Source organism: Mauremys mutica, chromosome 2, assembly GCF_020497125.1.
Source record: "Mauremys mutica isolate MM-2020 ecotype Southern chromosome 2, ASM2049712v1, whole genome shotgun sequence".
Lineage (NCBI taxonomy): Eukaryota > Metazoa > Chordata > Testudines > Geoemydidae > Mauremys > Mauremys mutica.
In genome coordinates, this window is record NC_059073.1 from 235,219,909 (window position 1) to 235,245,123 (window position 25,215).

At 42.8% G+C, this 25,215-nt stretch overlaps 1 protein-coding gene across 1 annotated transcript in view; it reads right to left on the reverse strand.

Moving 5' to 3' along the window:
- Positions 1-25,215, reverse strand: part of DNAH11 (dynein axonemal heavy chain 11) — a 305,959-nt gene that overhangs the window by 210,686 nt on the left and 70,058 nt on the right. The window contains exons 10-22 of the mRNA XM_045004937.1: positions 22,850-22,987; positions 22,610-22,734; positions 15,385-15,580; positions 14,720-14,824; positions 13,372-13,767; positions 11,642-11,974; positions 10,686-10,940; positions 9,602-9,771; positions 8,874-9,096; positions 3,419-3,535; positions 3,241-3,327; positions 2,388-2,546; positions 739-837 (exon numbers count right to left, since the gene is read on the reverse strand). Of these exons, the coding sequence (XP_044860872.1) occupies positions 739-837; positions 2,388-2,546; positions 3,241-3,327; positions 3,419-3,535; positions 8,874-9,096; positions 9,602-9,771; positions 10,686-10,940; positions 11,642-11,974; positions 13,372-13,767; positions 14,720-14,824; positions 15,385-15,580; positions 22,610-22,734; positions 22,850-22,987 (2,403 nt within the window). The remainder of the gene's footprint in view (positions 1-738; positions 838-2,387; positions 2,547-3,240; positions 3,328-3,418; positions 3,536-8,873; positions 9,097-9,601; positions 9,772-10,685; positions 10,941-11,641; positions 11,975-13,371; positions 13,768-14,719; positions 14,825-15,384; positions 15,581-22,609; positions 22,735-22,849; positions 22,988-25,215) is intronic.

Genomic DNA, 25,215 nt, shown 5'->3' on the forward strand with positions numbered 1-25,215 from the left:
AACATAATTTTAAACCATGGTTTTAAATAAATAAAGAGAAATTCACAATGGGCCTGATTCTTCTGTCACTTACACCAGTATAAGTCAGGAGTACCTCTACTGAAGTCCAGTTAATTTGGTGTAAAACCAGTCTGGGGGGAGATCCATACCCACAGACACCTCTCTTTCACTTTTCCCCCATGAATCACTGATGTATGAGATGGTCCTGCTAATTCTCCTGGTACCTCAGTTCCTGTTTCTGATACAATCTCCCCATGTTCTATAAAACTATTGCCTTCTCCTTTGTACAACTCCCATCAGGAAACCATTATTAATATTTTAAGGGAAGAAGTTCCATATTTTCAAAAGGTATCCTTCCCTCTACAAGTGAAAGTCTCCAACAGACTTCTCAGTGCTCCTGGACTAGCAAAGTCTGTCCAAATACAGAACACAAAACACCTGCAAATTCCACTGATCTCTGGACTAATGGCTTTCATCTGCAGAATCCCCCACATAGAGCCCCATCTTCTTTATATTTTCCAACTACTTCAATTCAGAGAAGTGACAGTGAGATTTTACCATATACACGCACAGCGTGTGGAACCTAAGCCAGAAGGATAAAAAGGTTTAAAGAGAAAAAAAAAAGAGTTCCAGAATGTTCAGTTTGGATAAAAGCAACAAATAAACTGAAACATCAGATAGTGGGTGGGGAAAGTGAAAAAGGGGTGGCAGGGAGACAGATAAATTGCAGCAATAGACAGCAATGGTACTTGCCTTGGCAAACCTTCTGAGCTCTGCATCCATCTGTTCCACATTAATCTGTCTCCACTGGGTTTTAGTCCAATCATCAATGTTGCTCTGAAACAGTAAGTACAGATAAAAGTGTCAACAACAGTCGGTGAAAACAAGTTTCTGCTATATAATAGATAAATGGATATGATGGGTGGGTCTATCATCCAGTGATAGCCCAAGTTCTTGAAACAGTATCTCTACTTTTCAAGCCTGCACCACCACTGCCAGCCCAAACTGTACCAAATAATCCATTGTCTTCAAAGCTAAAACATAAAACAGGAATTAAAGCAATTTCAAGTTTCAGTCTCTGGTAATGCCGGTAGAGCTTTGTAGGTATATACATTTATTATATATACACATAGCACTGTATCTACATTTCTAGATATGATAGGATATACACACAGAGAGCCTTGAAATTGCCATGAACACTTAGCACACCTGCCAAAACAAACAAACAAACAAAACACACCTATTCACCTATCCTTTACCATGTTAATGGGGAAAGAAAAACAACAAAACACTGACCATTTGGTTTTAGGAAAAAAATATCCACTTTCTTGGACTGAGTAGAATTTTACAAGGCTGATGTAACATGAAAGTATCTACTGAATGTAAGTGCTTCACATTTTGCCTCACTAGTTTATCTTTAAACTTTACAACATAGCCTGACAGACTTAATACTGCTTTAATATACAGCATGGATACCACACAAAATACAATATGCAATGTGTTTAGTACAACAAAACTCTGCCTTCTCCCTATTTTACTATCCATTGAGATGGCAAACAAAACGTATACCTTTGTGGTTAGGCTACATATCTTTTACTGCATAACTCATTCTGGACATGGTTTAAAATTTCTGCAACTACAGGTGAAATACCAAAAGGAAACAGGGTTGTAGATGAACCCAGCTTCCGGGGTTCCCTGCTAGACTATCAAAGTGTTTAGTACGTGAACTACAATAACTGTGTTACCACCACTTTTGTCATTAATATATAGGGTGAAATCCCAGTGCCAATGAAATCCACGGAAATTTTGTTATTGAGTTTAATGGTGCCAGAATTTCATTGCTAATGTGAAAGGTGCAGAGAGTGATAGAGATCTGAAGGAAGAGCTAAGGCTGTTTTGGTATCTTAAACTCTTTCCTTCCATACTTTGCAATGCATATTTGTTTTAACTCTGCATTTCCTTTACCTTAACAATGAATTTTCTTGCTTTCTGGATTTTTGGTCTGTCTTTTTTTTAAAAAACCCAAAACAAAAACAAGAACTTCTGTAACAATATTTCTTTTTATTCCTTAGGTAACTGATATGTATTCACAATCTTCCCTTCAGTTTAAAGTTTTGGGTTTGAGGGGGTTTTTTTTGTTTTGTTTTTTTAATGCGAGCATTTTGGAAGTAATTAAAATTGAGAATAGCAATATTTTGATCTTCATACTCTATTTATAAAAAGATGGTATATATATTTTAAAAAATTGAAAACAACAAAAAGTTCCCACATTTACAACTTAGCTTTTAAACTTCCTTTAGAATAAAACTATGAATCCTTAAGATAGTGCATTTAGAATAGTTTCCAGAGTTATAATGTGCCTTTAAAAAACAAATAAAACCTCTTACTGTAACATAAATATTAATATCCCACACTTCTTTGAGCAACCGTATTTCTTTGCGACATTGTTTCAGTTGTTTGTAATCTGGAACAACCACTTCAAAAAGATTTGCAGATTTCTGCATTTGTAACATTTCTTCTTCCAATGCCTCAAGCTCTCGATTTTCCTTGAAGAGGAAAAGAACACATGAATAGAATTATAAAATTGGTCCAGGTAAGTTTAGAATGACAGTCAGATCAGTATATCTAAAAACAAAAGCCTGCAGCAAATATTGTAGAGATGTTACATGTTTCACTTTCAGTCTTTGATATTCCAAAGGACTACAAAGTAGTATACACATTTATATTCCATATGTATATACACAAAAACATAGGGACTACAATGTAGAATTTCACTTAATGTATCATTGTTGTTCTTGATTTCTTGTAATAAAGACACAATTTTGCCCCTCTGAACAAGTCACTTTTCTCATTATCAGTATAAAGTTGTTCTGTGAACTGAGTAAAAATTTTAAAAAACCCTGAAATGGTATTATATATAAAAGTATCAGCGTGATGCACCTTTGTATGCATTTTGTACTATATAGTACAGTATGCTTGCATGTTCCTTCAAAAAGAATACATAGTACTAACACTTTTTAAAGGAACATGCAAGTACATAGTAAAAATAAAAAACAAATGCAATATGTTTTTGGTAGTGGTTTTAAGAGCTACAGATAGAAATACTGCAGTTAAATCTCAAGCTCTATCGGTTCCATGTCAAATACAAAATGTGCAATTATTTTTATGCATAAACTGAAACTTTAATTTTATACTGAAAGATTTCTAGGAAAATGTGCATTTCTGGGATTTTCCCATTACCTTATCTAGAAGTACATATGGATTTTTTGCATCAAAGCAAAAGGGAGCTTCCACTCTAAATCTCTCTCTGAATTCTATCTGCTTCCCCTGATGAAAAGAAGTACAGGCAATAAATTATGTCAATGATCTTATTCTCATCAGAAACATGTTAGAAAACTGAATTCATAGTTTGGCTTACATCAAACGAAGCAAATTTTTTCCTGATCAGTGTGACCTCAGAAGCCTGAAGAGGAGCCACTTCATGCTTTATAGATGCAGCAATTTTTTTGGTGGTATTCCATTTATCAGGCAATTCCTGTTGAACAATGTAAAATTATCTCGTATGAGACCTTTAACATTTCACACAGCAGAACAAATCACTTAGAAACCACCTATACAAACTGTTGATATGACCCCAAATCTATCTAATATTCAGGGAACAATTCACTTTCATTTTAGGACATTTTAATAGTTAGATGTGGCAGGTTTTTTTCCTTGCAGTGGCTTGGTAGGATTGATTTTAATAGCTGCAGCATAATAAGTCACAAACTTTTCTGAAAATACGGAATAACTAAAATGTGCTTCACTAAACTATTCCATGTAGACTTCAGTATAATCACATAAAACCTATTCTATGAGGTACTGGGCACCTCTTGCACAGTGACTGGAGCACTGAACAGTCATTGCCGTGACATAGAGATTCAGAGGCCATTCAGGGGCTATTATATTGTAATAGTGCAGTCAGGATTAAGGCCCATTGTGCTATACATACACAATCACACACATTAAATCCCTGCCCTGAGAAATTAATCTAATTTGAAATATGGTGCAACAAATAGATAACAAGAAGCAGAAGATGTGGTATATCTTGACTTTAGTAAGGTTTTTTATGCTGTCTCACATGATGTTCTCATAAACAAACTAGGGAAATACAACCTAGATGGAACTACTATAAGGTGGGTACACAACTGGTTGGAAAAGCTATTCCCAGAGACTAATTATCAGTGGTTCACAGGTCAAGCTGGAAGGGCAGATCAAGTGGGGTCCAACAGGGATCAGTTCCAGGTCCAGTTCTGTTCAATATCTTCATAAATGACTTAGATAATGGCCACTTAGAAAGTTTGCCGATGATAACAAGCTGGGAGGGATTGCCAGTGCTTTGGAGTAAAATTCAAAATGATCTGGACAAATTAGATAAATGGTCTGAAGTAAGGAGGATGAAGTTCAATAAGGACAGATGCAAAAGTACTCCACTTCAGAAGGAACAATCAGTTGCATACATAGAAAATGGAAAATGACTGCCTAGGAAGGAGTATTGTGGAAAGGGATCTGGGGGTTATAGTGGATCATAAGCTAAATACGAGTCAACAATGTAACGCTGTTGAAAAAAAAAACCCACACATTCTGGGATGTATTAGCAGGAGTGTTGTAAGCAAGACACAAGAAGTAATTATTCTGCTCTACTCTGCACTGATTAGGCCTCAACTGGAGTATTGTGTCCAGTTCTGGGCACTACATTTCAGGAAAGATGTGGACACATTGGGAAAAGTCCAAAGAAGATCAATAAAAAGGATTAAAAGGTCTAGAAAACATGATCTATGAAGGAAGATTGAAAAAAAAAAAGTTTGTTTAGTCTGGAGAAGAGAAAACTGAAGGGGGACATGATAACAGTTTCCAAGTACATAAAAAGGTTGTTACGAGGAGGAGGGAGAAAAATTGTTCTCTTTAACCTCTGGAGGATAGGACAAGAAGCAATGGGCTTAAATTGCAGCAAGGGCAGTTTAGGTTGGACATTAGGAAAAACTTCCTAAGTGTCAGGGTGGTTAAGGGTGGAATAAATTGCCTAGGAAGGTTGTGGAATCTCAGTCATTGGAGATTTTAAAGAGCAGGTTAGACAAACACCTGTCAGGGATGATCTAGAAAATACTTAGTCCTGCCTGGAGTGCAGAAGACTGGACTAGAAAACCTCTCAAGGTCCCTTCCAGTCCTATGATTAAGTAAGCATAAGAAATTATTGGGGAGGAAGAGGATGAAGTTAACAAAAAATAAGATCATATGGTTACATATTTTTGCGGTGTGCACAACTTTGAGGGTTCTTAGTCATTTGAAAGTTTTTTCCAGAAGTTACATCCATAAAAATCAGCAACCAAGTCAACAGTAGGGGGAGGGGAAGAGTATAACGAACTGTAATTTCCAGAAATGACTCAGTAAGATAATGCAATGATTTGGTAGTCTGTAATGAAAACATTGTAACTGTGATGCTGGAATCACTGGGTCAAGTGATTAAGTGTAGCTAAAACTCGTGCATTCAGCTGAAGCAAATAGGGCAATGAACAATTAACTTCTGTAAATGCAATTAAGACAAGATTAAGTTCTTTTAAAATAAATAAGTTAATTTTCAGTTTTTCATGGAAGATCTACCCTTGAGGAAAATATGAGTTCCAGATTGCTAATTTTTCACGTTAGTTCCTTCTAGGCAAGAGCTTCTTAGCAGAACAATGACACACAACCCTTTATAAGAAACACAGGCTATCTGTAGTTTGGCAGCCAGATCGAAGTGGAAAAGATAAATTTGCTACATTTCTGGGGAGGTGGGAAACCCCACTCCAAAAAACAAGGACAGTGCTATGAAAGCTGGTCCTGGTCCTCTCATTGGTGGGAGGGAAATGAGCAAAAAGGAGGTGGGCAGAGAAATGGCAGGCTCAACTTCCTGTGGCCAATTCTCCTGGGAAGAAGATACAGCACACAGTGACGTGAGCACCAATTGGCTATGGTAATAGCACCAGGACACAGCCAGCAGCGAATCAGCTCTAGGCTCAGGGACAGCCCAAGGCAGCCTAAGCAGGTGGTTCTTTAAGCCTGCATTGCACTGCATGTAGGAATCAGACAGAGCTCAAAGGGAATGAGATGCTTCACTACGTGACAGAGAGGCTGAAGCTGGCACAAAAGTTGGATAAGATATGGCAGCAGCTGGCAGCAGTTTTGTTTGTGCTGGGAGAGAGAGAGAGACAGATGGAAGCTGCTATAAAAAAGATCACTCAGAAAGCTGCCTAGCCTCAGCAAGGAAGTGAAGGTAACCTTTCTCTGGGACTGACGCATATATTCCTGGGGGAATTCTGCACCTAAAAATTAAAAATTCTGCACACAATATACAATTCTGCATATTTTGTCAAAACAACACAAAATAATCACTCTGGTTTCAATTATTTTGGTAATTTATTTAAACTACAATACAATGGATAGAGAATGAAAGTGGGGAACATCGGAGGAAATCCCCAAACCCGCTTGCCTAACAGTAATGTAACTAGGTTTGACCCTTTATTTCTAGTTATTAGTCAACAAATATATGCAGTCAGGTGCTCAGTGTTACATCACAGGCAACTGAAGAGCAAGTGAAGGCTGGGGAATCAAACTAGGGTGACCAGACAGCAAGTGTAAAAAATCAGGACAGGGGTGGAGGGGTAATAGGAGCCTATATAAGAAAAAGACCCAAAAATTGGGACTGTCCCTATAAAATCGGGACATCTGGTCACCCTAAATCAAACTCACAATTTATATTGGCTACTGACTATCTCCATAAAGGTCAGTAGCAAACAGTTCATGGAGCATATTCTGATAGCAATTTTTTTTCAGTCAAAAAATGTAGATCAGTTCTAATCATGAAAGCAACATAAGAATTTATAAGGCCGTACTGTCCTTTACACCACTCTGGCAAGGTAAAGGAGCCTTAAAACTTTTACATCTGTTTTATACTCTTCAGGGAATTCACAAAGAGAATGGAAACAATTCACTAAGCAGGCAGGCTGCTAGACTCTGTTCTGCCTGAGGGGACAGTGCCTGTCCCACACCTACCTCCCCGGAAACACCCTGAAGCCCTGCATGCCAAGCCTGCTGCAACAGTGAGTGACAGGGACAGAGTCTCTCTCTCTCTCTCACACACACACACACACCCCTGCACAGCCTCCCAACCTTGGGCAGTGATTTACATCTCTATTGGCTGTTCCACGTGCCGGAACCAACCTGCCTGTGTTGCTGGGGAGGGGCACGTGACCGTTCTGATGGGGAAGCAAAGGAAAGCAGCAAGAAGTAATTTTTTTCTGCAGGGAAGCAAAGAAATCTACAGGGGACATGAATTCTGTGCACATGCTGTGATGCAGAATTCCCCCAGAAATAGACACAGAGACATTGCTAATAAAGTTGACTATTTGTTACTGATAAGTGTTTGGAATGCTTTCTAGATGAATTCCTGACTCCCCAGTAGGCAGACAGAGGAGGTATGCACCCCAAGATGAGTCATGGGTACTAAGAACTCACTAGTAACAAAGGAGGTCCCCCTACTGCATTTCATAAATGCAACAAGCCAAATAGAGTTTTGGAAAATGGGATGTGTATTGCCTATGTATTAGTTGCTGATTTCACTATAAACCTCTACAAAAGTAACTTCTCTTTCCAGAAGGAGTTCACATGTTGTTCCAGACCATTTTAGAACTCAGAATTTTGTGCATGAAATGCTGTTTTTGCACTGAAATAAGAAATTTAAAATATTTTATGCAAATTCCTTTTTGTCCCAACCTGCAAGAGAAATTTCAAATTTAAATTTCAAAGTTTTCTAGACAAGACTGAGATGTTGGTAGGAAGTGGGAAGCTCTTTGGAAAACTTGCCCTCAATAATAGGAATATTATAGCGAAGGCATCTGCCCTAGTTTGCAGTCTTGGAGTCTTTTCATACTCCTCAATGCTATTGGATGGCCAAATTAACATGGTGGCAAAAAGCACTCATTTCCATCAGCAATTAGACAGAAGATTGCCCCTCATGCCTTGCTACAGTGACCCATGCATATGTAACCTTTTTTTATTATATGGATATAGCCCTATTTCATAGAACTGGAAGGGAACCTAAAAGGTCATTGACTCCAGTCCCCTGCCTTCATAGCAGGACCAAGTACTGTCCCTAACAGATTTTTGCCCCAGAGCCCTAAGTGGCCCCTTCAAGGATTGAACTCAGAACCATGGGTTTAGCAGGCCAATGCTCAAACCACTGAGCTATCCCTCTCCCCACTTGAATCTTGATTGTCTTTGAAGCCACACATCCTGAAAATCCAAATAGTACAAAATGCAATAGCCTGCTTATCAACACAGACCATTATGAGCGCATCACTTCACTGACTCCCCACAGAATCCACAGTTTAGTGCAAGGTTTCTGTCCTGATATTCCAAGTCTTTCATGGGATTGGCCCTAGCTGCCTGAGAAGTTCCTTCTCCATCCGTGATCATAATAGCCATATTTCACTGGAACCATGAAAAGCCAGCTACTAGGGGGTGGTTTGCAAGTGCAGGAGACAGAACTTTCACAGGAGTTGGACCTAGTCTATGGAACTCTCAGTCTGAGGTGGTAAAAATGGACTATGGTCCTCACTCTGTTCAGAACTAATTGCAAAAAGTTCTCTGACTTGATTTCCCTTCAATAAGTTCTTCACACACAAAGAAAACAAATAATTTAAAAATGTAATAAAAGAGCTACTTTTCCTATGGCTGGGAAGAAAGTGACTGCAATTATAAATTTCTACATGATTGTTGAATGCTCAGATAGAAGGGTGGGGGGCCATATACATACATAAAGTACAGAGTATTCTTCATTTTTAATCCTACAATACCTCTAACTGGACATAAACTTGGTCTGACATCTTCTGTCCATAGCTTTCCAACAGTGTAATAGTCTCTTTTAGAGGTTCAAAGAGCTCATCAGTAGATGCCTGTCTGTCTCTCACAGCCAGGAGATGCCCCATGATTTCTACTAGTTCATTATAATCTCCTTCATTCACTTTTTTTTGGAGTCCAGCATCTGTCACTTTTATGAACTCTTCTAGGTCAGTCAAACTATCAAAGAAAAGAAAATAAGATTTCAACTCTGAAAACCTTTTTTTAAATGAATGTGATCCAATGTACAAAAAGCTTTAAAATTAATTTCCATTATGATTACTTACCTTTTGCATTCAGAGTATCTTAAAACAGTTTTGGCCTGACTTTTAAAGGTGCTGAGCACCTGCAGCTTAGATTGACAGCAATGAGATTTCCCAGTGCTCAGCAGTTTTGAAAGTCAGGTCATTTACACCTAATTAAAAAAGCACTGTTAAAAGTCTATCCCATTATACACAAATATTTTAACACATCCAGCTTTAAGATTGCACATTAGCTGCACTAGCACAAATTCTGCCTGGAAGTACAGCCTGTCAAACAAGTTTAAGGTAATAAGGTTGCACAGAGTGTAAATCAGAGCAAAATTCAGCTCACTAAGTATTACATTATTTAATAGATATTAATGACTTAAAAAGAAAATAGCAAGTTAGAATTATTCTGAAAAAAAAATAGGATGCATTTTTACCTGCCAATGACAAATCTCAAAAGATGTTCTTTGAACATCCAGCTCCATTTCTTAATAATGTTTAACAAACTCATTTTGAAAGGTTTCATATCCACCTTAAACCAGCTTTCAAATGTTCTAAAGTCTTCAAATTTGCTCATCTGAATATAAAGATTCTCATAGATGTCAATCTACAGCAGATAAAAGATTATATTACATACACAAACATATCAAATAATTACAACCCATTCTTGATACAACCCATACATCCTGAAAAAACACTTTTCAAAACTCCTTTTGGCCTTCAAACAATCCCCCAACCTCACCAAACTCATCATGGGAAGCAAGCTCCCCACAGACCAGGACACACCAACTCAGAGCAGCACTAGGTGCTTCCTGCCAGAACAACTGATGCAAAACTTGCAGACATATCTCCACTGCTACAATGGCCAACTCTCTCCTCCCCCCACCCCAACACATCTTTCAAGATTCACGGGTCCTACGTGTCTACAACATGTAGTATACCTCATCCTGTGCATCAAATGCTCCAATAACTACTATGTGGGTGAAGCCAGACAATCACTACACTCTCGAATGAACTCACACAGAAAAATGATAAAGCCAAAAACACTGTAGGCGAACACTTTTCACAAAACAATCACTCCACATCTGATCGTTCAATACTCATCCTCAAAGGAAACCTGTACAGTAAAAGATGAGCCTGGGAACTTAAACTGATAATGTTGCCAGACACTAAAAAGTATGGACTCAGAAACACTGGTTTTAAACTCAACACACAACTGCCTGCTAACCCTTAGCAGCCCACTTCAAAACTCTTTTGCACAGCAATCTAACCCTTATTGCCCACTCCATTTCAAGTGGCCTCTTACAACATGCCTTACCCCTTATGCTTCATCTGTCCCATCTTGTTTTTAGCTCAGACACAGATATCCTTCCCCAAACCTGAAAAATGCTGTGTAGCTCAGAAGCCTGTCCCTTCCACAACAGACATTGGTCCAATAAAAGATATTACCTCACCTACCGTGTCTCACTCAAATATAAAGTAAGTTAAAGCTGCAAAATGAATATTTGCTAGCTTGCTTGCCTGTTCTTTAAACTGCTCAATAGTAGGCGGCTGTTCAGGCACTCTCTCATCGGCATGAGCGTCTATCTCTTCGGAAGTTAAAATATGACCATACAGCAGAAACTGCTTCATAAACTCAGCCCTGTCATCTACCCAGAGATAAGCGTAGGTGTCCAGAGAATTTCTGTAGTCCAGGGCTTTCCTGATTACATCTGCCACTTTGTCCATAATCTCCTGCCTGATCTCAGATAGATCTAACATGTTGTCCATATCGCTCTAGGCACGAAAAGAGAAGTAGTTATTTTACAACTGTAAACCAACTATAATAAGTATTGTGTTAATATTAATACATAAATCATTAGCTAGTTTACACTTGCTATATGACTGCAAAACTCAGGAATCCCCATCACCACTGCCACCAAAAACTGCAAAGCTACATCTGTCAGGGATTGTCTAAGTATAGTTGGTCCAGATTTAGTGAAAGGGGCTGGATTAGATAACCATTTGAGGTTCCTTCCAGCCCTACATTTCAATGATTCCATAAACAATCTGGGCAGCTCTCTATATTTCTGGATACTACGCCATACACAGAACTGAAAAAACCAGTTATTTCAAAAGAGGAATGGACATCTTCAGCAAGTTAGTTGAGGCTGAACATCTCAGGGAATTAAAATAATTCAAGTCTCCTGGTAGAGGATGTTGCCCTCCTCATCTCCACAACTGATTAAGCTTTGGTTAAAAAAAAAAAAAAAGGTCACTTTGTGGACCTTCCCTGGACCTTTCCATAGTTACTCAGGTACTGAGCTGCTGGGTAGCAGTCATGATCTGAGCGCTGCCTGTGGGCCCAGCTTTGAGGCTTGTGGTCCCTCCCTCACAAGGATGCATTAATTGTGGAGCTCAAATATATTGCAATCCACATTTATTTTAAATTAAATTGGATCCATTATTCCCATGTATATGGAGAAAGTATAAAATACCTGGTAATTTTCTACTTCCAAATGTGCTGCTACTCTTTTCATCTGGGCAGACATTTTGAAAACATTGCTCAAAAGTTCTTCTACTAGGTCATAAAAGCCATCTCCAGCCTCTTTATCAAGTGAAGGCTTAAATTCGATCTCCAGGGCGCTAAGGATCATTTGTGCCTGAAAAAATGGAGCAGGCTTCAAACCTTTCTCTGTGTTCTCCAAAAAGAAGTCTAAATTGTGCATTATTGTGTTAAAGAAACCATCAACTATAATGTCATCAATGTACTCTATATAAATCTTCCAAGAGTCTGAGGAAGAATCTGCTTTGAAGAGCTTTAAGTTTTCCTGGGAAAGAAAAAACAAGTTACAAAATGTTTTATTCATACAATTATCTAGTGAAATGATTTGTCATTCAAAATATTTAACTGCTTCAATGCCGTTTCATGTGGTAAATACTAAGACAAAATAAGATTCCAGTGATACCCATTGTAACAAGTATGGCCCTGATCCTAAAATCTGATCTGCCTGGGTGGATCTTGCACCTATTTGCAGTCCCCTTGATGTCAGTGGAACTCTGTGCAAGTACAGGGTTCCTGTATGTATCAGATTGCAGTTCAGGGCCTGAATTATGATGCTACATTGTGATTTCAATGGAGCATCACCATGTTGAAGGAATATCACTGCACACTACTACAGCATATCACTGCTTGTTCTGCATTCCAGTGTAAGCCCTTATTAAGTTTACCTACATATAATATTTTCAAAAAAATAAAAATCCTCATCTGGTCTAGTTCTTCAATAAAAACAAAACTCTTTACTTGCCACTATCAATAAACAGATTAGAATATGGACCAGAAGATAGTCTCAAGATAATGGCATAAAGAAGATTTATTGGATAAAGAAAAAGTCTATTTTCTCTTTCATCTGACATACAATTTGTGTCAGAAACAGACAAGCAGAGACTTCCAAGGAAGTCAGCAAAAAAGGGGCGAGGCATGCAAGTAATTGGGTGGGAAATCTTTTTTCATGTCAGGACTGCGATACAGAATTACTTTCTTGCAGATTACTGGTAGTCGTGTGGTACAGCAGCTGATGTTTCAGGGATTTTGGGGGGGGGGTTGTTACATTTTATTTAGCATTCATAAATAACAGGGAAATAAAACAGTGTATTTTTAATTAAGTACATAACTCATGTAATCTTCAAATTTAGAAAGAAATTATTTTATAAATATGCCCTCTGAAACAGACTATAATATAGCTCCAGTTGCAAAGGTGGTTCTATAGAAGTCAAAGGAAAAATTTAGCACAGGGCACCAGGGTAACAAAACTGAGACAATAGCTGTGCGTAATTCAATCTAGACAATAATTCCTTACCTAATGAGATAAAAAGCAATGCTAATTTCAATCAGTGTCAAGATTATTTTTCCATCTTGTCCCTATTTGTCTTTAAATGTGTTAATTTTAAAGGGACTATTATGTAATTTGTATAACTATTTCAATAATTGAACAGTCAAGTATACATCAGCAAATTTAACTGAATGCTACCAATTTGCAGATTATAGAATGCCAAATATTTAACCTCTTCTTGCTACTCTAGATATACCTCACTTATTCTTTAAATTAACACATTTTTTGCAGGATACTATTAATACAAATGTGGTTATGAATAATAATAATTAAAATATGCTTTTTAGAAAGATTAGATAATCTAAAAAACCATGTATGATTATTGCAGAAATTACCTCAGCAAGCTGATGAATCTTGTAGCCATCCTCTTTTAGTAACTTGTATTTCTTAGCAAGTCTATCTTCTTTATCCTCCAGACTTAACAAAGCATCTTTCCTACCATCTTTCCTGGAGAAGAGTGTGTGTTCTGCCCATGCATTCATAATCTGCTGAATTGTTTTAATATTCTCCTTTGACTGTTGAACTCTCTGCTCCAAGTCATACACGATAGCTTTCACTTGTTCAATATATTTCCAGCAATTTTCTTTCTGCCACGTGAACACTTCTTCTGCTTCTCTTAACTGACCATCAATGGCTCTCAGCTCAGTTTCAATCAGAGGATATTCAACCTCCAGAACAGTCTGTTTAAGTTTATTGTACCACTGAACAATGAGTTCAAGGTTTCCAATATACTGTTGGTGTAAAAAGACATTCATAGGGTAAAATTCCTCTAAAGTAGGGCCCCCCCAGTGCCATTTGAATGTCTACATGACTCTTATGTTGGCAAAGCAGCTATTCAGTAGGGCCACCGTAACCCTGTGCACTAGAAAGGAGAATCATTCTGGCCCCAAATGGGCCAGCATGAAATGCGTAGAGGGAGACCATGGAGCTGGACGAGTCAAGGAGCTATTGGATCCATACTTTAACTATGCAGTTAAAGTGGATCTGCCAGCCTGAACTGGACCTGCCTGTGTGAATGCTATAGCCCACGGGTGGCCAACCTGATCCTGAGAAGGAGCCAGAATTTACCATTGTACATTGCCAAAAAGCCACAGTAATACATCAGCAGCACCCCATCTGCTCCCCAGAGCCCAGCGCCTTCTGCCAGCCTCCACCAATCAGCACCTACTCCCCCCTCCCACCGCAATCAGCTGTTTCATGTGTGCAGCAGGCTATGGAGGGGAGGAGCAAGGGCATGGCAGGCTCAGGGGAAGGGGCAGGGGCCTTAGAGGAAGAGGTGGAGTGAGGGCAGGGGGCTTGGGGCAGAGCAGGAGGTTGAGCAGTGAGCACCCCTCAGCACACTGGAAGTTAGCATCTCTAGCTCTAGCCCCGGAATCAATGCCTATACAAGGAGCTGCATATTAACCTCTGAAGAGCCGCATGCAGCTCCGGAGCCACAGGTTGGCCACCCCTGCTATAGCCACTATTCCAAGCTGTGCTACAACCCCATTACCTTCCTGCCAGTTGCAGGATCTATTTTGTCTCCTGCAGAGTTCTTCACACAAAACCTGGTTACCCCAGATTATGCAAAGAAACTCACATTTCAACCATATTGAACAGAAGAACAAGTAGAGTGAGCGCACACACACACAGCAAAATTGTACAGTAAAAAGGATATATTTCATACTTCCTGAAAGCACAAACCTTAGCAAAAATTTTCCTTTTCTCATATATTGCTAGTGCAGAATCTGGAATATCAGATCGATTCAACATCAGGAGATACGTCACCTCTCTCAACAAAGCCACTAGCTATAAGAAACAAAGCAGTATTATAATTTTTTAAATCTCCTTTCAGAAGATACATGTTTTTTGTTTAATTCTGTGTGTAACCTCAGATAGTAAGGTGCTCAGATACTACGGTGGTGAGCATGTTATAAGGCCCTCTGTAGAAGAGAACCTCTTTCAATTAGATCCAGGAGCGTGAGGGTGAGATTGGGCAGGGTTTAGCAATCTAAAGTGCTATATACTGGATGGTAACTGCCAACTATTATCATTATCCTCCAGCTGTCTCTAGAGAAAGCATTCAATACTACAACTGCCTTCTTTATTTCTGAAGGTGAAAAGTCTCTCCAATGCTGGCACAGGGCAACCATATTTTCCAGCTGAAAAACTAAAACAATAATATAAACAATCATAGGAACTGTAGCATAAAACAAAGGCATTTTCCCCAAGCATTGTGATTTAATTATATACTGAAATATTAATTTCACTTTAGGAATATTCCCGATTTATAATTCTGTTAACGTTTCTAATTCATGGGGAAAAAACAGCGGACAACACACATGTAATTGTAATACTTTATATCGTACCTTAGAGTCAAAATTCACACTTAGGAGACCATTTTCAGGATTGCGTTTAATTAGTGGCTGATCTAAATTAAATTGACAAACTTCATCCACCTGAGATTTCCATTCGCAATAGATCTGCTCTTCAAATTGGTCAATTAAAGTCAACATCTCTATATATTTCTGATAAACTAAAGCAGTCTCAGGACCTTCCAGGATTCTGGGAGAGAAACAAAATCATTCAATCCATTTTATTCATTAATAATTAACAATAACATTGCCAAATAAATTTAGATGCAAAAGTCTCACCTCTAACATGCTCTAAGTTTTAACAATGTCCTCTGTTCCTAAATATTTTCTTAGTTAATTCTGGTCTCATCAGCCAAACCACATAAAAAGTTGAACGGAGACCAAGAGTGAGAATGCATTAGACCTAACAGCCTCACTGAGGACAATAAAAAAAAGCTGTATGGAAAGGAGAAGGCACGCTCCCGTGCTTTCCTCAGTGGTTGTACCTATTGCTCAATATTCCAAAAGGCTGTCCCACACTGATCTCAGAATAGTGCTGGTTTCTGTTTCACTATTGAAGTACATATATTTTTCTCTTAGTGGAACACTCCATCCATGATGTTGCCTCATTAAAAAGTATATATTGGAACTGAAGAGATAGGATACAAAAATTTAAAACAACTAAGGCCTGGTCTACACTAGGACTTTTATTCGAATTTAGCAGCGTTAATTCGAATTAACCGCGCACCCGTCCACACCAGGAAGCCATTTAATTCGACCTAGAGGGCTCTTTAGTTCGAATTCGGTACTCCACCCCGACGAGGGGAGTAGCGCTAAATTCGACATGGCTATGTCGAATTAGGCTAGGTGTGGATGCAAATCGAACTTACTAGCTCCGGGAGCTATCCCACACTGCACCACTGTGTTGACGCTCTGGACAGCAGTCCGAGCTCAGATGTTCTGATCAGCCATACAGGAAAAGCCCCGGGAAAATTTGAATTCCTTTTCCTGTCTGGCCAGTTGGAATCTCAATTCCTGGTTGGACATTGTGGCGAGCTCAGCAGCACTGGCAGCGATGCAGAGCTCTCCAGCAGAGGAGTCCATGCAATCTCAGAGTAGAAAGAGGGCCCCAGCATGGACTGACCGGGAAGTCTTGGATCTGATCGCTGTGTGGGGTGATGAGTCTGTGCTTTCGGAGCTGCGCTCCAAAAAACGGAATGCAAAGACCTACGAGAAGGTCTCCAAAGCCATGGCACTCAGAGGATACAGCCGGGATGCAACGCAGTGCCGCGTGAAAATCAAGGACCTGAGACAAGGCTACCAAAAAATCAAAGCGGCAAACGGACGCTCCGGAGCCCAGCCCCAGACATGCCGCTTCTACGAGGCACTGCATGCCATTCTCGGTGGGTCTGCCACCACTGCCCCACCAGTGACCGTGGACTCTGAGGATGGGATAGTGTCGACGGGCAGTTCCTCGGCGATGTTCGCCGATGGGGAAGATGAGGAAGGGTTTGTGGAGGACGAGGCAGGCGACAGCGCTTACAATACTGCTTTCCCCGACAGCCAGGATCTCTTCATCACCCTCACAGAGATCCCCTACCAACCCTCCCCGGCCGTTAACCCAGACTCCGAATCAGGGGAAGGATCAGTCGGTAAGTGCTATAAACATGTAAACATTTACTTTTTAACAAAACAGGAATAAAAACTATATAAAAAGAAGGTCAATGCATATAGGGATCGAACAGAAATCCTCTTGGGACAGTTCCACGAAGCTGTCGGAGAGGTACTCGAAAAGCCTCCGCAGGAGGTTCCTGGGGAGAGGTGCCTTATTGGGTGCTCCGTGGAAGCACACTCTTCCGCGCCAGGCCATCCTGAGGTATAGTGGGAGCATTGCCTCGACCAGCATGGCAGCATAGGGCCCTGGTCTGTGCAGGGATTCACGCAGCATGCACTCTCTGTTTCTCCTGGAGACCCGCCTCAGGGTGATCTCGCTCGGCGACTGCTGCATCTAATTAGGGGAATTACTTTAATGTTACTATTGTGAATGCTTGACCTTTCCTTTGCATAACAATGACCGTCGTTTAACAGCCACGTGTTGGAGGCTGCAGAGGAAAAGCATACAGGGATCTTTCCCGGGGACAGCCGCGAGGGGCTGGAACAGGGTCAGACTTTATGCTTTCCAGATTGCCTGCAGCAGGAGGGCACTGCTATCCATTAACTGTTAAGCAGCCTAAAGTTTACGGCTTACCAGGCCTGGCTGCTACACGGATTCTGCTGTCCTGCCCCGCTTGTCCGATCTCCAGTGCAAGACCCCAGGCAATGAAAGCAAATGCCAAAAATTCGAACTTGTCCTGAGAGCACATGAGATTAGGTGCCCTGTATGGTCTTGTTCACAGAAACTGAGTAGACTGTGTTCAGTGTTCGCAAACATGTATCTTTGCAAGGAAATCACTTCCTTTTTCACATCACACAGCTGCGGCTCTTTCCCGAACTGCCCCGGCATCCCCCTCACAGAGGCTGGCGCAGATTAGGCGGCGAAAGAAAAAGACTCGGGACGAGATGTTCGCTGAACTGATGGCCTGCTCCAGAGCCGAGGCAGCCCAGCAGAGCCAGTGGAGGGAGACCCTCTCTCAGCAGCAGCGCTCACACAGCGAACAGGAGGACATGTGGCGGCAGGAAGACCAGCAGGCGACTCAAACGCTGCTTGGACTAATGAGGGAGCAAACGGACACGCTCCGGCGCCTTGTGGATGTTCTGCAGGACCGCAGGCAGGAGCAGAGAGCCCCCCTGAACTGTATCTGCAACCGCCCTCCCCCGCCACAAAGTCCTGTCCCCCCCTCACCCAAAATCACAAGAAGGAGGGGCGCTAGGGGCCGTGAAAACTGTCACTCCACCCCAGCAGAGCGCTCATGTACCAAACAGCTCTCATTCCCTAAAGTATGAGAATTGCTTGCCTTCCTGGCTCACCCGATCCCAAATCCCAGTTTCATCCCCCAACTGTGTAGTTGAGTATTAAAAATAGTTTGCTGTTCATTACTGTTTCCGTCATGTTTCTTTGCAGAAGACTTTGTGTGAAGGGGGGGGGGGAAGGGGTTTGTTAATTGCATAGGACAGCCACCATTAACAGGGTGCAGACATGGGGGCAGGATCAACAGCAGGTCACACACAGAGTGCAGTCACTAGGCACCCGGGTCACTCTGCGAGGTGTCTGCTGCCCCAGGTCAGTCTGGGAGGTGTATGTTGCCCCAGGGTCCGAGCGCCTGGCATCCACAAATGGCAAGGCAGGCTGCCCTTACCATGCCCTTCCACCCTAGCCATGAACCTCTCCGATGCCCTGAGCCCCAGCCAGAGCCATCATCCCCCTACACCTACTCACCCTTCCCACACACCCCTCACCCCTTCCTGCAACCCACCCCTTCCTGCACACCCTCCGGTAACCGTCCTCCCCCCAGAGACCGCTGTAGGAGCAGGAGCCTGTCAGTCCTCGAGTGTAGAAGCGGTCTGTACATCACTGCACACCGTACCCACCACAGTCTGCGTCCCTGTTGGAACCCTTGAACGAGAATTCGTTAGTAAAGAAAACTTTGTTAATTAAAAATGTTCCAATAACTTTATTTTTAAACGTCTGTTGGAAGGGGGGAAATCTGGTGAACGGGGTATGTAACCGCTGAAAAAAGTCAATAGTAACTGAAACAGGGGCAGGTTCAGCTTCTCTGTAAAGAGACTGGACAGTCATAGGTTACCCTGCTCTCTGAGGAACCTAGCTTTCAAAGCCTCCCGGATGCACAGCGCTTCCCGCTGTGCTCTTCTAATCGCACGGGTGTCTGGCTGAGCGTAATCAGCAGCCATGCGATTTGCCTCAACCTCCCATCCCGCCATCAAGGTCTCCCCCTTGCTCTCACAGAGATTGTGGAGCACACAGCAAGCTGCAATAACAATGGGGATATTGGTTTCGCTGAGATCCGAGCGAGTCAGTAAGCTCCTCCATCTCCCCTTGAGACGTCCGAAAGCACACTCCACCACCATTCTGCACTTGCTCAGCTGGTAGTTGAAGAGCTCCTTGTCACTGTCCAGGGCGCCTGTATAGGGCTTCATGAGCCAGGGCATTAGCGGGTAGGCTGGGTCCCCGAGGATCACTGTAGGCATCTCCACATCCCCAACACTTTCTTTCCGGACCACAAAGTAACTACCTTCCTGCAGGCGTCTAAACAGACAAGAGTTCCTGAAAACACGCGCGTCATGAACCTTGCCCGGCCACCCGACGTAGATGTTGGTAAAACGTCCCCATGGTCCACCAGTGCTTGCAGCACCATTGAAAAGTAGCCCTTTCGGTTAATATACTGGCTGGCCTGGTGGGCCGGTCCCAGGATAGGGATGTGAGTGCCATCTATAGCCCCACCGCAGTTTGGGAATCCCATCGCGGCGAAGCCATCTATGACGACCTGGACGTTTCCCAGGGTCACTACCTTTGAGAGCAGTAGGTCAATGATTGCGTGGGCTACTTGCATCACAGCAACCCCCACGGTAGATTTGCCCACGCCAAAGTGGTTCGCTACTGACCGGTAGCTTTCTGGCGTTGCAAGTTTCCAGAGGGCTATGGCCACTCGCTTCTGCACACTCAGGGCTGCTCGCATCCGGGTGTCCTGGCGCTTCAGGGCAGGGGCCAGCACAGCACACAGTTCAAGGAAAGTGCCCTTACGCATCCTGAAGTTTCGCAGCCACTGTGATTCATCCCAGACCTGCAGCACTATGCGGTCCCACCAGTCCATGCTTGTTTCCCGGGCCCAGAATCGCCGTCCCATAGCAAGAACGTGACCCATTGCCACCATGATCTCCGCGGCGCGGGATCCCGTGCTTTGTGAGAGGTCTGTGCCACTCTCACACTTCATGTCCTCACCGCGCTGCCGGAGCCTCCTCGCCCGATTTCTCAGCAGCTGACTGTGGAAGAGGTGTTCGATAAGGTGCGAGGAGTTGACAACGGCCATAAGTGCAGCGATGATCACAGCGGGCTCCATGCTCACAGTGCTGTGGCGTCCGCGCTGTCACTGACCAGAAAAGTGCGCGAACAGAGTTCCCGCCGGCGCTTTCAGGGAGAGAGGGCGGGAGTGACGGTTGAATGACGACAGTTACCCAAAACCACCCTCGACACATTTTTCCCCCAGCAGGCATTGGGGGCTCTACCCAGCATTCCAATGGGAAGCGGGGACTGCGGGAACTGTGGGATAGCTGCCCAGAATGCACCGCTTCCAATGTCGACGCTTGCCCCGTTAGTGTGGACTCACAAAGTCGAATTAGTGTCCTTAGTGTGGATACACAAATTCGAATTCATCAGGTCGAATCCACAAATTCGACCTAAGTTAAATCGAACTACTCTTGTAGTGTAGACATACCCTAAGTGACTTAAGCCCTGTCACAGGGGCTGGGCTTACCAGTGGTGCTGCCTAGCGTTTAGGTCACTGGATGCCAGCTCTCTCCCATCTATATGAAGTCCAACTCCCCACAAAAGAAAGGGTCTTTAGCCCACTGGTTTAGCATGTTCTTGACTCAGGTGCTCATAGTGTCTCTATCCTAAACTCCTCCACCGGGAGAGGAGAGGAATGTATGCCCATACCTCAAAAAGGAAATTCAGAAGTTACAGGACCCCAGGCCCTCCCTCTCCAACGGGCTCCAACCCCAGGGCCCTATGCAAGGCAGAGGCAGCAAACACCTCAGACTGCTTCAGGACTGCCTCCCTGGCCCTGGGCCATCTCCTACCACTTGCTTCCCACAAGTCCTCAAAGTTCTTTACTTAAACAGAAAATAGAAAAAACAACAGAATCTTCAGCTCAGCTGGTAGCCTTCATCCTTACAGGCTAGCCCCAGCTTCACACTGGGCCAAGGTCACAGATTGTGCCCCCTCCCCTCTCTCAACTGCCCACCTGGGCTATCACACTCTGCCTTTATCCAGGGCTTCAGGCAGGCTGCAGTACCTGATTAGCCTATGACTCAGTCAGGCTCCCAGTTCAGGACTCCATCTCCCAAGCTTCTTTCAGTCCTCAGTCCAAGAGAGAAAGCTCCCAGCTACCTCTCTCCTGGGTTTCCTCCCTGGACCCTCTCCTAGGGCCTGGGATAACTGCTCCTTGCAGGCCCCTCTTTGCAGTAAGGGCTTCTGCTGTGCCCTTGCTCGGGAGCTCTCAAGATAAGGTCTGTCCTCCTTATCTGGTCTGCCTCCCTTCTGAGCTGTCTGGTTCCCTTTGAAACTCCTGCTGCAGCAGGCTCTGCAGGTGCAGTGGGGCAGAGTCTGCTCCTTAGCCCCACTGTGGGTTTTGAACACTCCAAAGTCCCATTAAGGCACTTTTGAAAGTTTTACTCATGTCGAATAATTTTTTCCTTAAACAGAGTACAAGTCAGTGTTGTCTCAAAAGCTAAGATATTCTCAGCTTTGCTTTGTTTGTGACTCACTCATCAGACAAACACTTCTTACAAATATTAAAAAGCAATTCTGAGGTTGTACAGGATACCCATACTCTGTGTGTATCAGCACTTACTACTGAGTGCCCCCAACCTGCAAAGAGAGCTGCATTGGCTCAAGGTTCTATATGCGTGGATCGTTTTGCAGATTTAGGCCCTAAAACTGTTCCTCGACTTGTATCGACATCAACAATTCCAATGCACAAACAAGGAGGTAAACAAAAAAGTACCACAGTTGCAAAGGGGCCACAAGACAGCCTCTAAAACTGTGCCCAACATTTTGTATACATGCTATTTTTGTTTTAATATCAAAGATTATGCACATAGAAAAACATTTACACTAAAATGGCATGCAAGATTATCGTGTAATTTTAGAGGTCCCTTTTAAAAGTGGATCCTGGTCCATGACTGCAGCTCTCAGGTGCTATGATAATAAAAATAAATAATAAAATTGTATGTGAAGCCACACAAATTTCATCTACAAATACAGATTTTTTTTATAATAGTTATGTTTGGAGTGCTTGTCAATTCCAGTCTGATAACAAAATGTCTCCATCTCTCAAATCTTGATATTACAGTGAAAAAAATAATATGAAGTAAATTGCTAAAGCCATGAGGTCCCTTTACCTTAAGACAATATTTACAAATCTGAAAAATCACATCATGTAAGCAATGCATATTTGGTAGATTCCTGGGTGAGAGACAGACAACCCTTACATAAACAAATTACTCTTGTATGTTCAAGGGCTGTTAATGCTACAGTCATAAACAACTGAGTGTGAACACTCACCGGTGAGACAGACACAAGAAGTTTGACCAGAATGTCTGTATTCGTTCTTGAAGTGCTTTGGACCATTTAAGGTTTCCTGAAGTAAATGGCATATTTTTGTTTATTATTTCATTCCCTTTTTCCACCTGCAAGCATTAATATAACAAAATGAGTATACAAGCAATTATGAATTATGAGTTCATTGGCTACACTTAACAAAAACCAGGAAAATATTGCTTTCATTTTTGCTTTGCTACATACCTGCCTAATGTGCTCATCATACAAGTGTTTGCAATTATCCAGCTCTTCATCAAACATTTGCAGTAAGACGTTGTAATTTGGGCTAAAAATCTCCATGATAACAGGTTTCTCTAGAAAATAGCCAAAGATGGCTAAAAGCTATAAAAAATAAAGAGTGTCAGATGCCATCATTTATAATACTTTAAAAAGGTACTTTTAATACAATTTTGGTCTTATTTCACACTGAAAATCTCACACCAAAAATAGCATTCCTAAAGCTTGTGGGCCAAATCTTTATGGAGCTACACCCCCAGTTTGCACCAGTTGAGAATCTGGCCCTAATATGCTATTAAATTGTACTAAATGAGTGCACTGCAAAAGGCTTCCAGTGTGAATGTTTAATTTATGTCACTTAAAACCATGGGACTGGGATTTTCAAATTCAAATGAAGATGAGCAAGTAACTTCCTTAGACTCCTTTCAAAATCCCAGCCTGCAGACTGCTCTGATCTTTCTGAGATCTTCTCTCTTCCATTTTCTCACTGTCCAGAGATCTTCCTCCTTTCCCAATGAGACATAGGCTTCCTGATCTAATGTGATCCCACTAGTTCATCTAAACATTTAGTTTTAGGTTCCCTGCAAGCTGCATGGAAGCTTTTGAAAGACACCATAATAGAGGCTCAACTTAAATGTAAATCCCAAATTAAAAAAAAACAAACATAGTAAGAGAACCAACAAAGTGCCACTGTGGCTAAACAACAAAATAAAAGAAGCAGTGAGAGGCAAAAAGGCATCCTTTAAAAAGTGGAAGTTACATCCTATTGAGAAAAATAGAAAGGAATATAAACTCTGGCAACTGACGTGTAAAAATATAATTAGGAAGGCCAGAAAAGAATTTGAAGAACAGCTAGCCAAAGACGCAAAAGTAATAGCAAAAACAAATTTAGGTACATCAGAAGCAAGAACCCTGCTAAACAACCAGTGGGGCCACTGGACGATCGAAATTTAAAGGAGCACTTAAGGACAATAGGGCCATTGCGGAGAAACTAAATGAATTGTTTGCATCAGTCTTCATGGCTGAGGATGTGAGGGAGATTCTGAAACCTGAGCCATTCATTTTAGGTGACAAATCTGAGGAACAGTCCCAGATTGAGGTGTCATTAAAGGAGGTTTTGGAACAAATTGATAAACGAAACCAGGGCCGAGCAAACTTTTTGGCCCAAGGGCCACATCTGGGAATAGAAATTGTATGGTGGGACATGAATGCTCACAAAATTGGGGGTGGAGTGTGGGTTCTGGTTGGGGGTGGAATCCGGGGTGGGGCCAGAAATGAGGAATTCAGGGTGCGGGCTTGGGCTTCGGGCTGGGGTGAGGGTGTGTGTGAGGGCTCTGGCTGGGTGTGTGGGCTGAGGAGTTTGGAGTGTAGGAGGTTGCTCTGGGCTGGGACAGAGGGGTTTGGAGGGCGGGCGCGGGACCAGGGCTGGGGGTTGGGGTACGGGAAGGGAGTGCAGGCTAGTTGGGAGTGCAGGCTCTGGGTTGGGGCTGGGATGAGGGGTTTGGGGTGCAGGAGGGTGCTCTGGGCTGGGATTGAGGGATTTGGAGGGTGGGAGGGGGATCAGGGCTGGGGCAGGGGATTGGGGCCCCGGGGGGCTCAGGGGTGCAGGCTCTGGATGGCGCTTACCTCAAGCAGCTCCTGGAAGCAGTGGCATGTCCCTTCTCTGGCTCCTATGCAGAGGAATGGCCAGGTGGCTCTGCACGCTGCCCCATCTGCAGGCACCACCCCTGCAGCTCCCATTGGCTGCGGTTCCAGACCAATGGGAGCTGTGGGGACAGCACTTAGGGCAGGGGAAGCATGCAGATTGGAACCCCCTGGATGCCTCTACGTGTAGGAGTCATAGGGGGGGCCATGCTGCTGCTTCTGGAAGCCGCGTGGAGTGGACGGCAACCCTGCTCCCCAGCTGCAGCACCGGAGTGAGGTAAGCCCCCAACCTCACTCTCCAGCGGGAGCTCAAGGGCGGGATTAAAATGGCAGGTGGGCCAGATCCAGCCCACGGGCTGTAATTTGCCCACCCATGAACTAAACTGTAATAAGTTATCAGGGCCAGATGGTATTCACCCAAGAGTTCTGCAATTTCACATTTGAGTTCCTTCAGAACTACTAACTATGGTATGTAACCTATAATTTAAATAATCTTCTATACCAGATTGTAAACGGGTCGGACTCACCCCCGCGGCACCTCCTGCTGGTGACTCCGGGGAATTAGCTCTGTCCAGCTCCGGAGCGCCCTCTGCAGGCCGGTGATCCACCTGTTTGCTACTGGCCCGAGTCCCTCCTAGGACCCTGGTGCCCCTTTTACTGGGTCTCCCCTTCCCAGGGGAACCCCCACC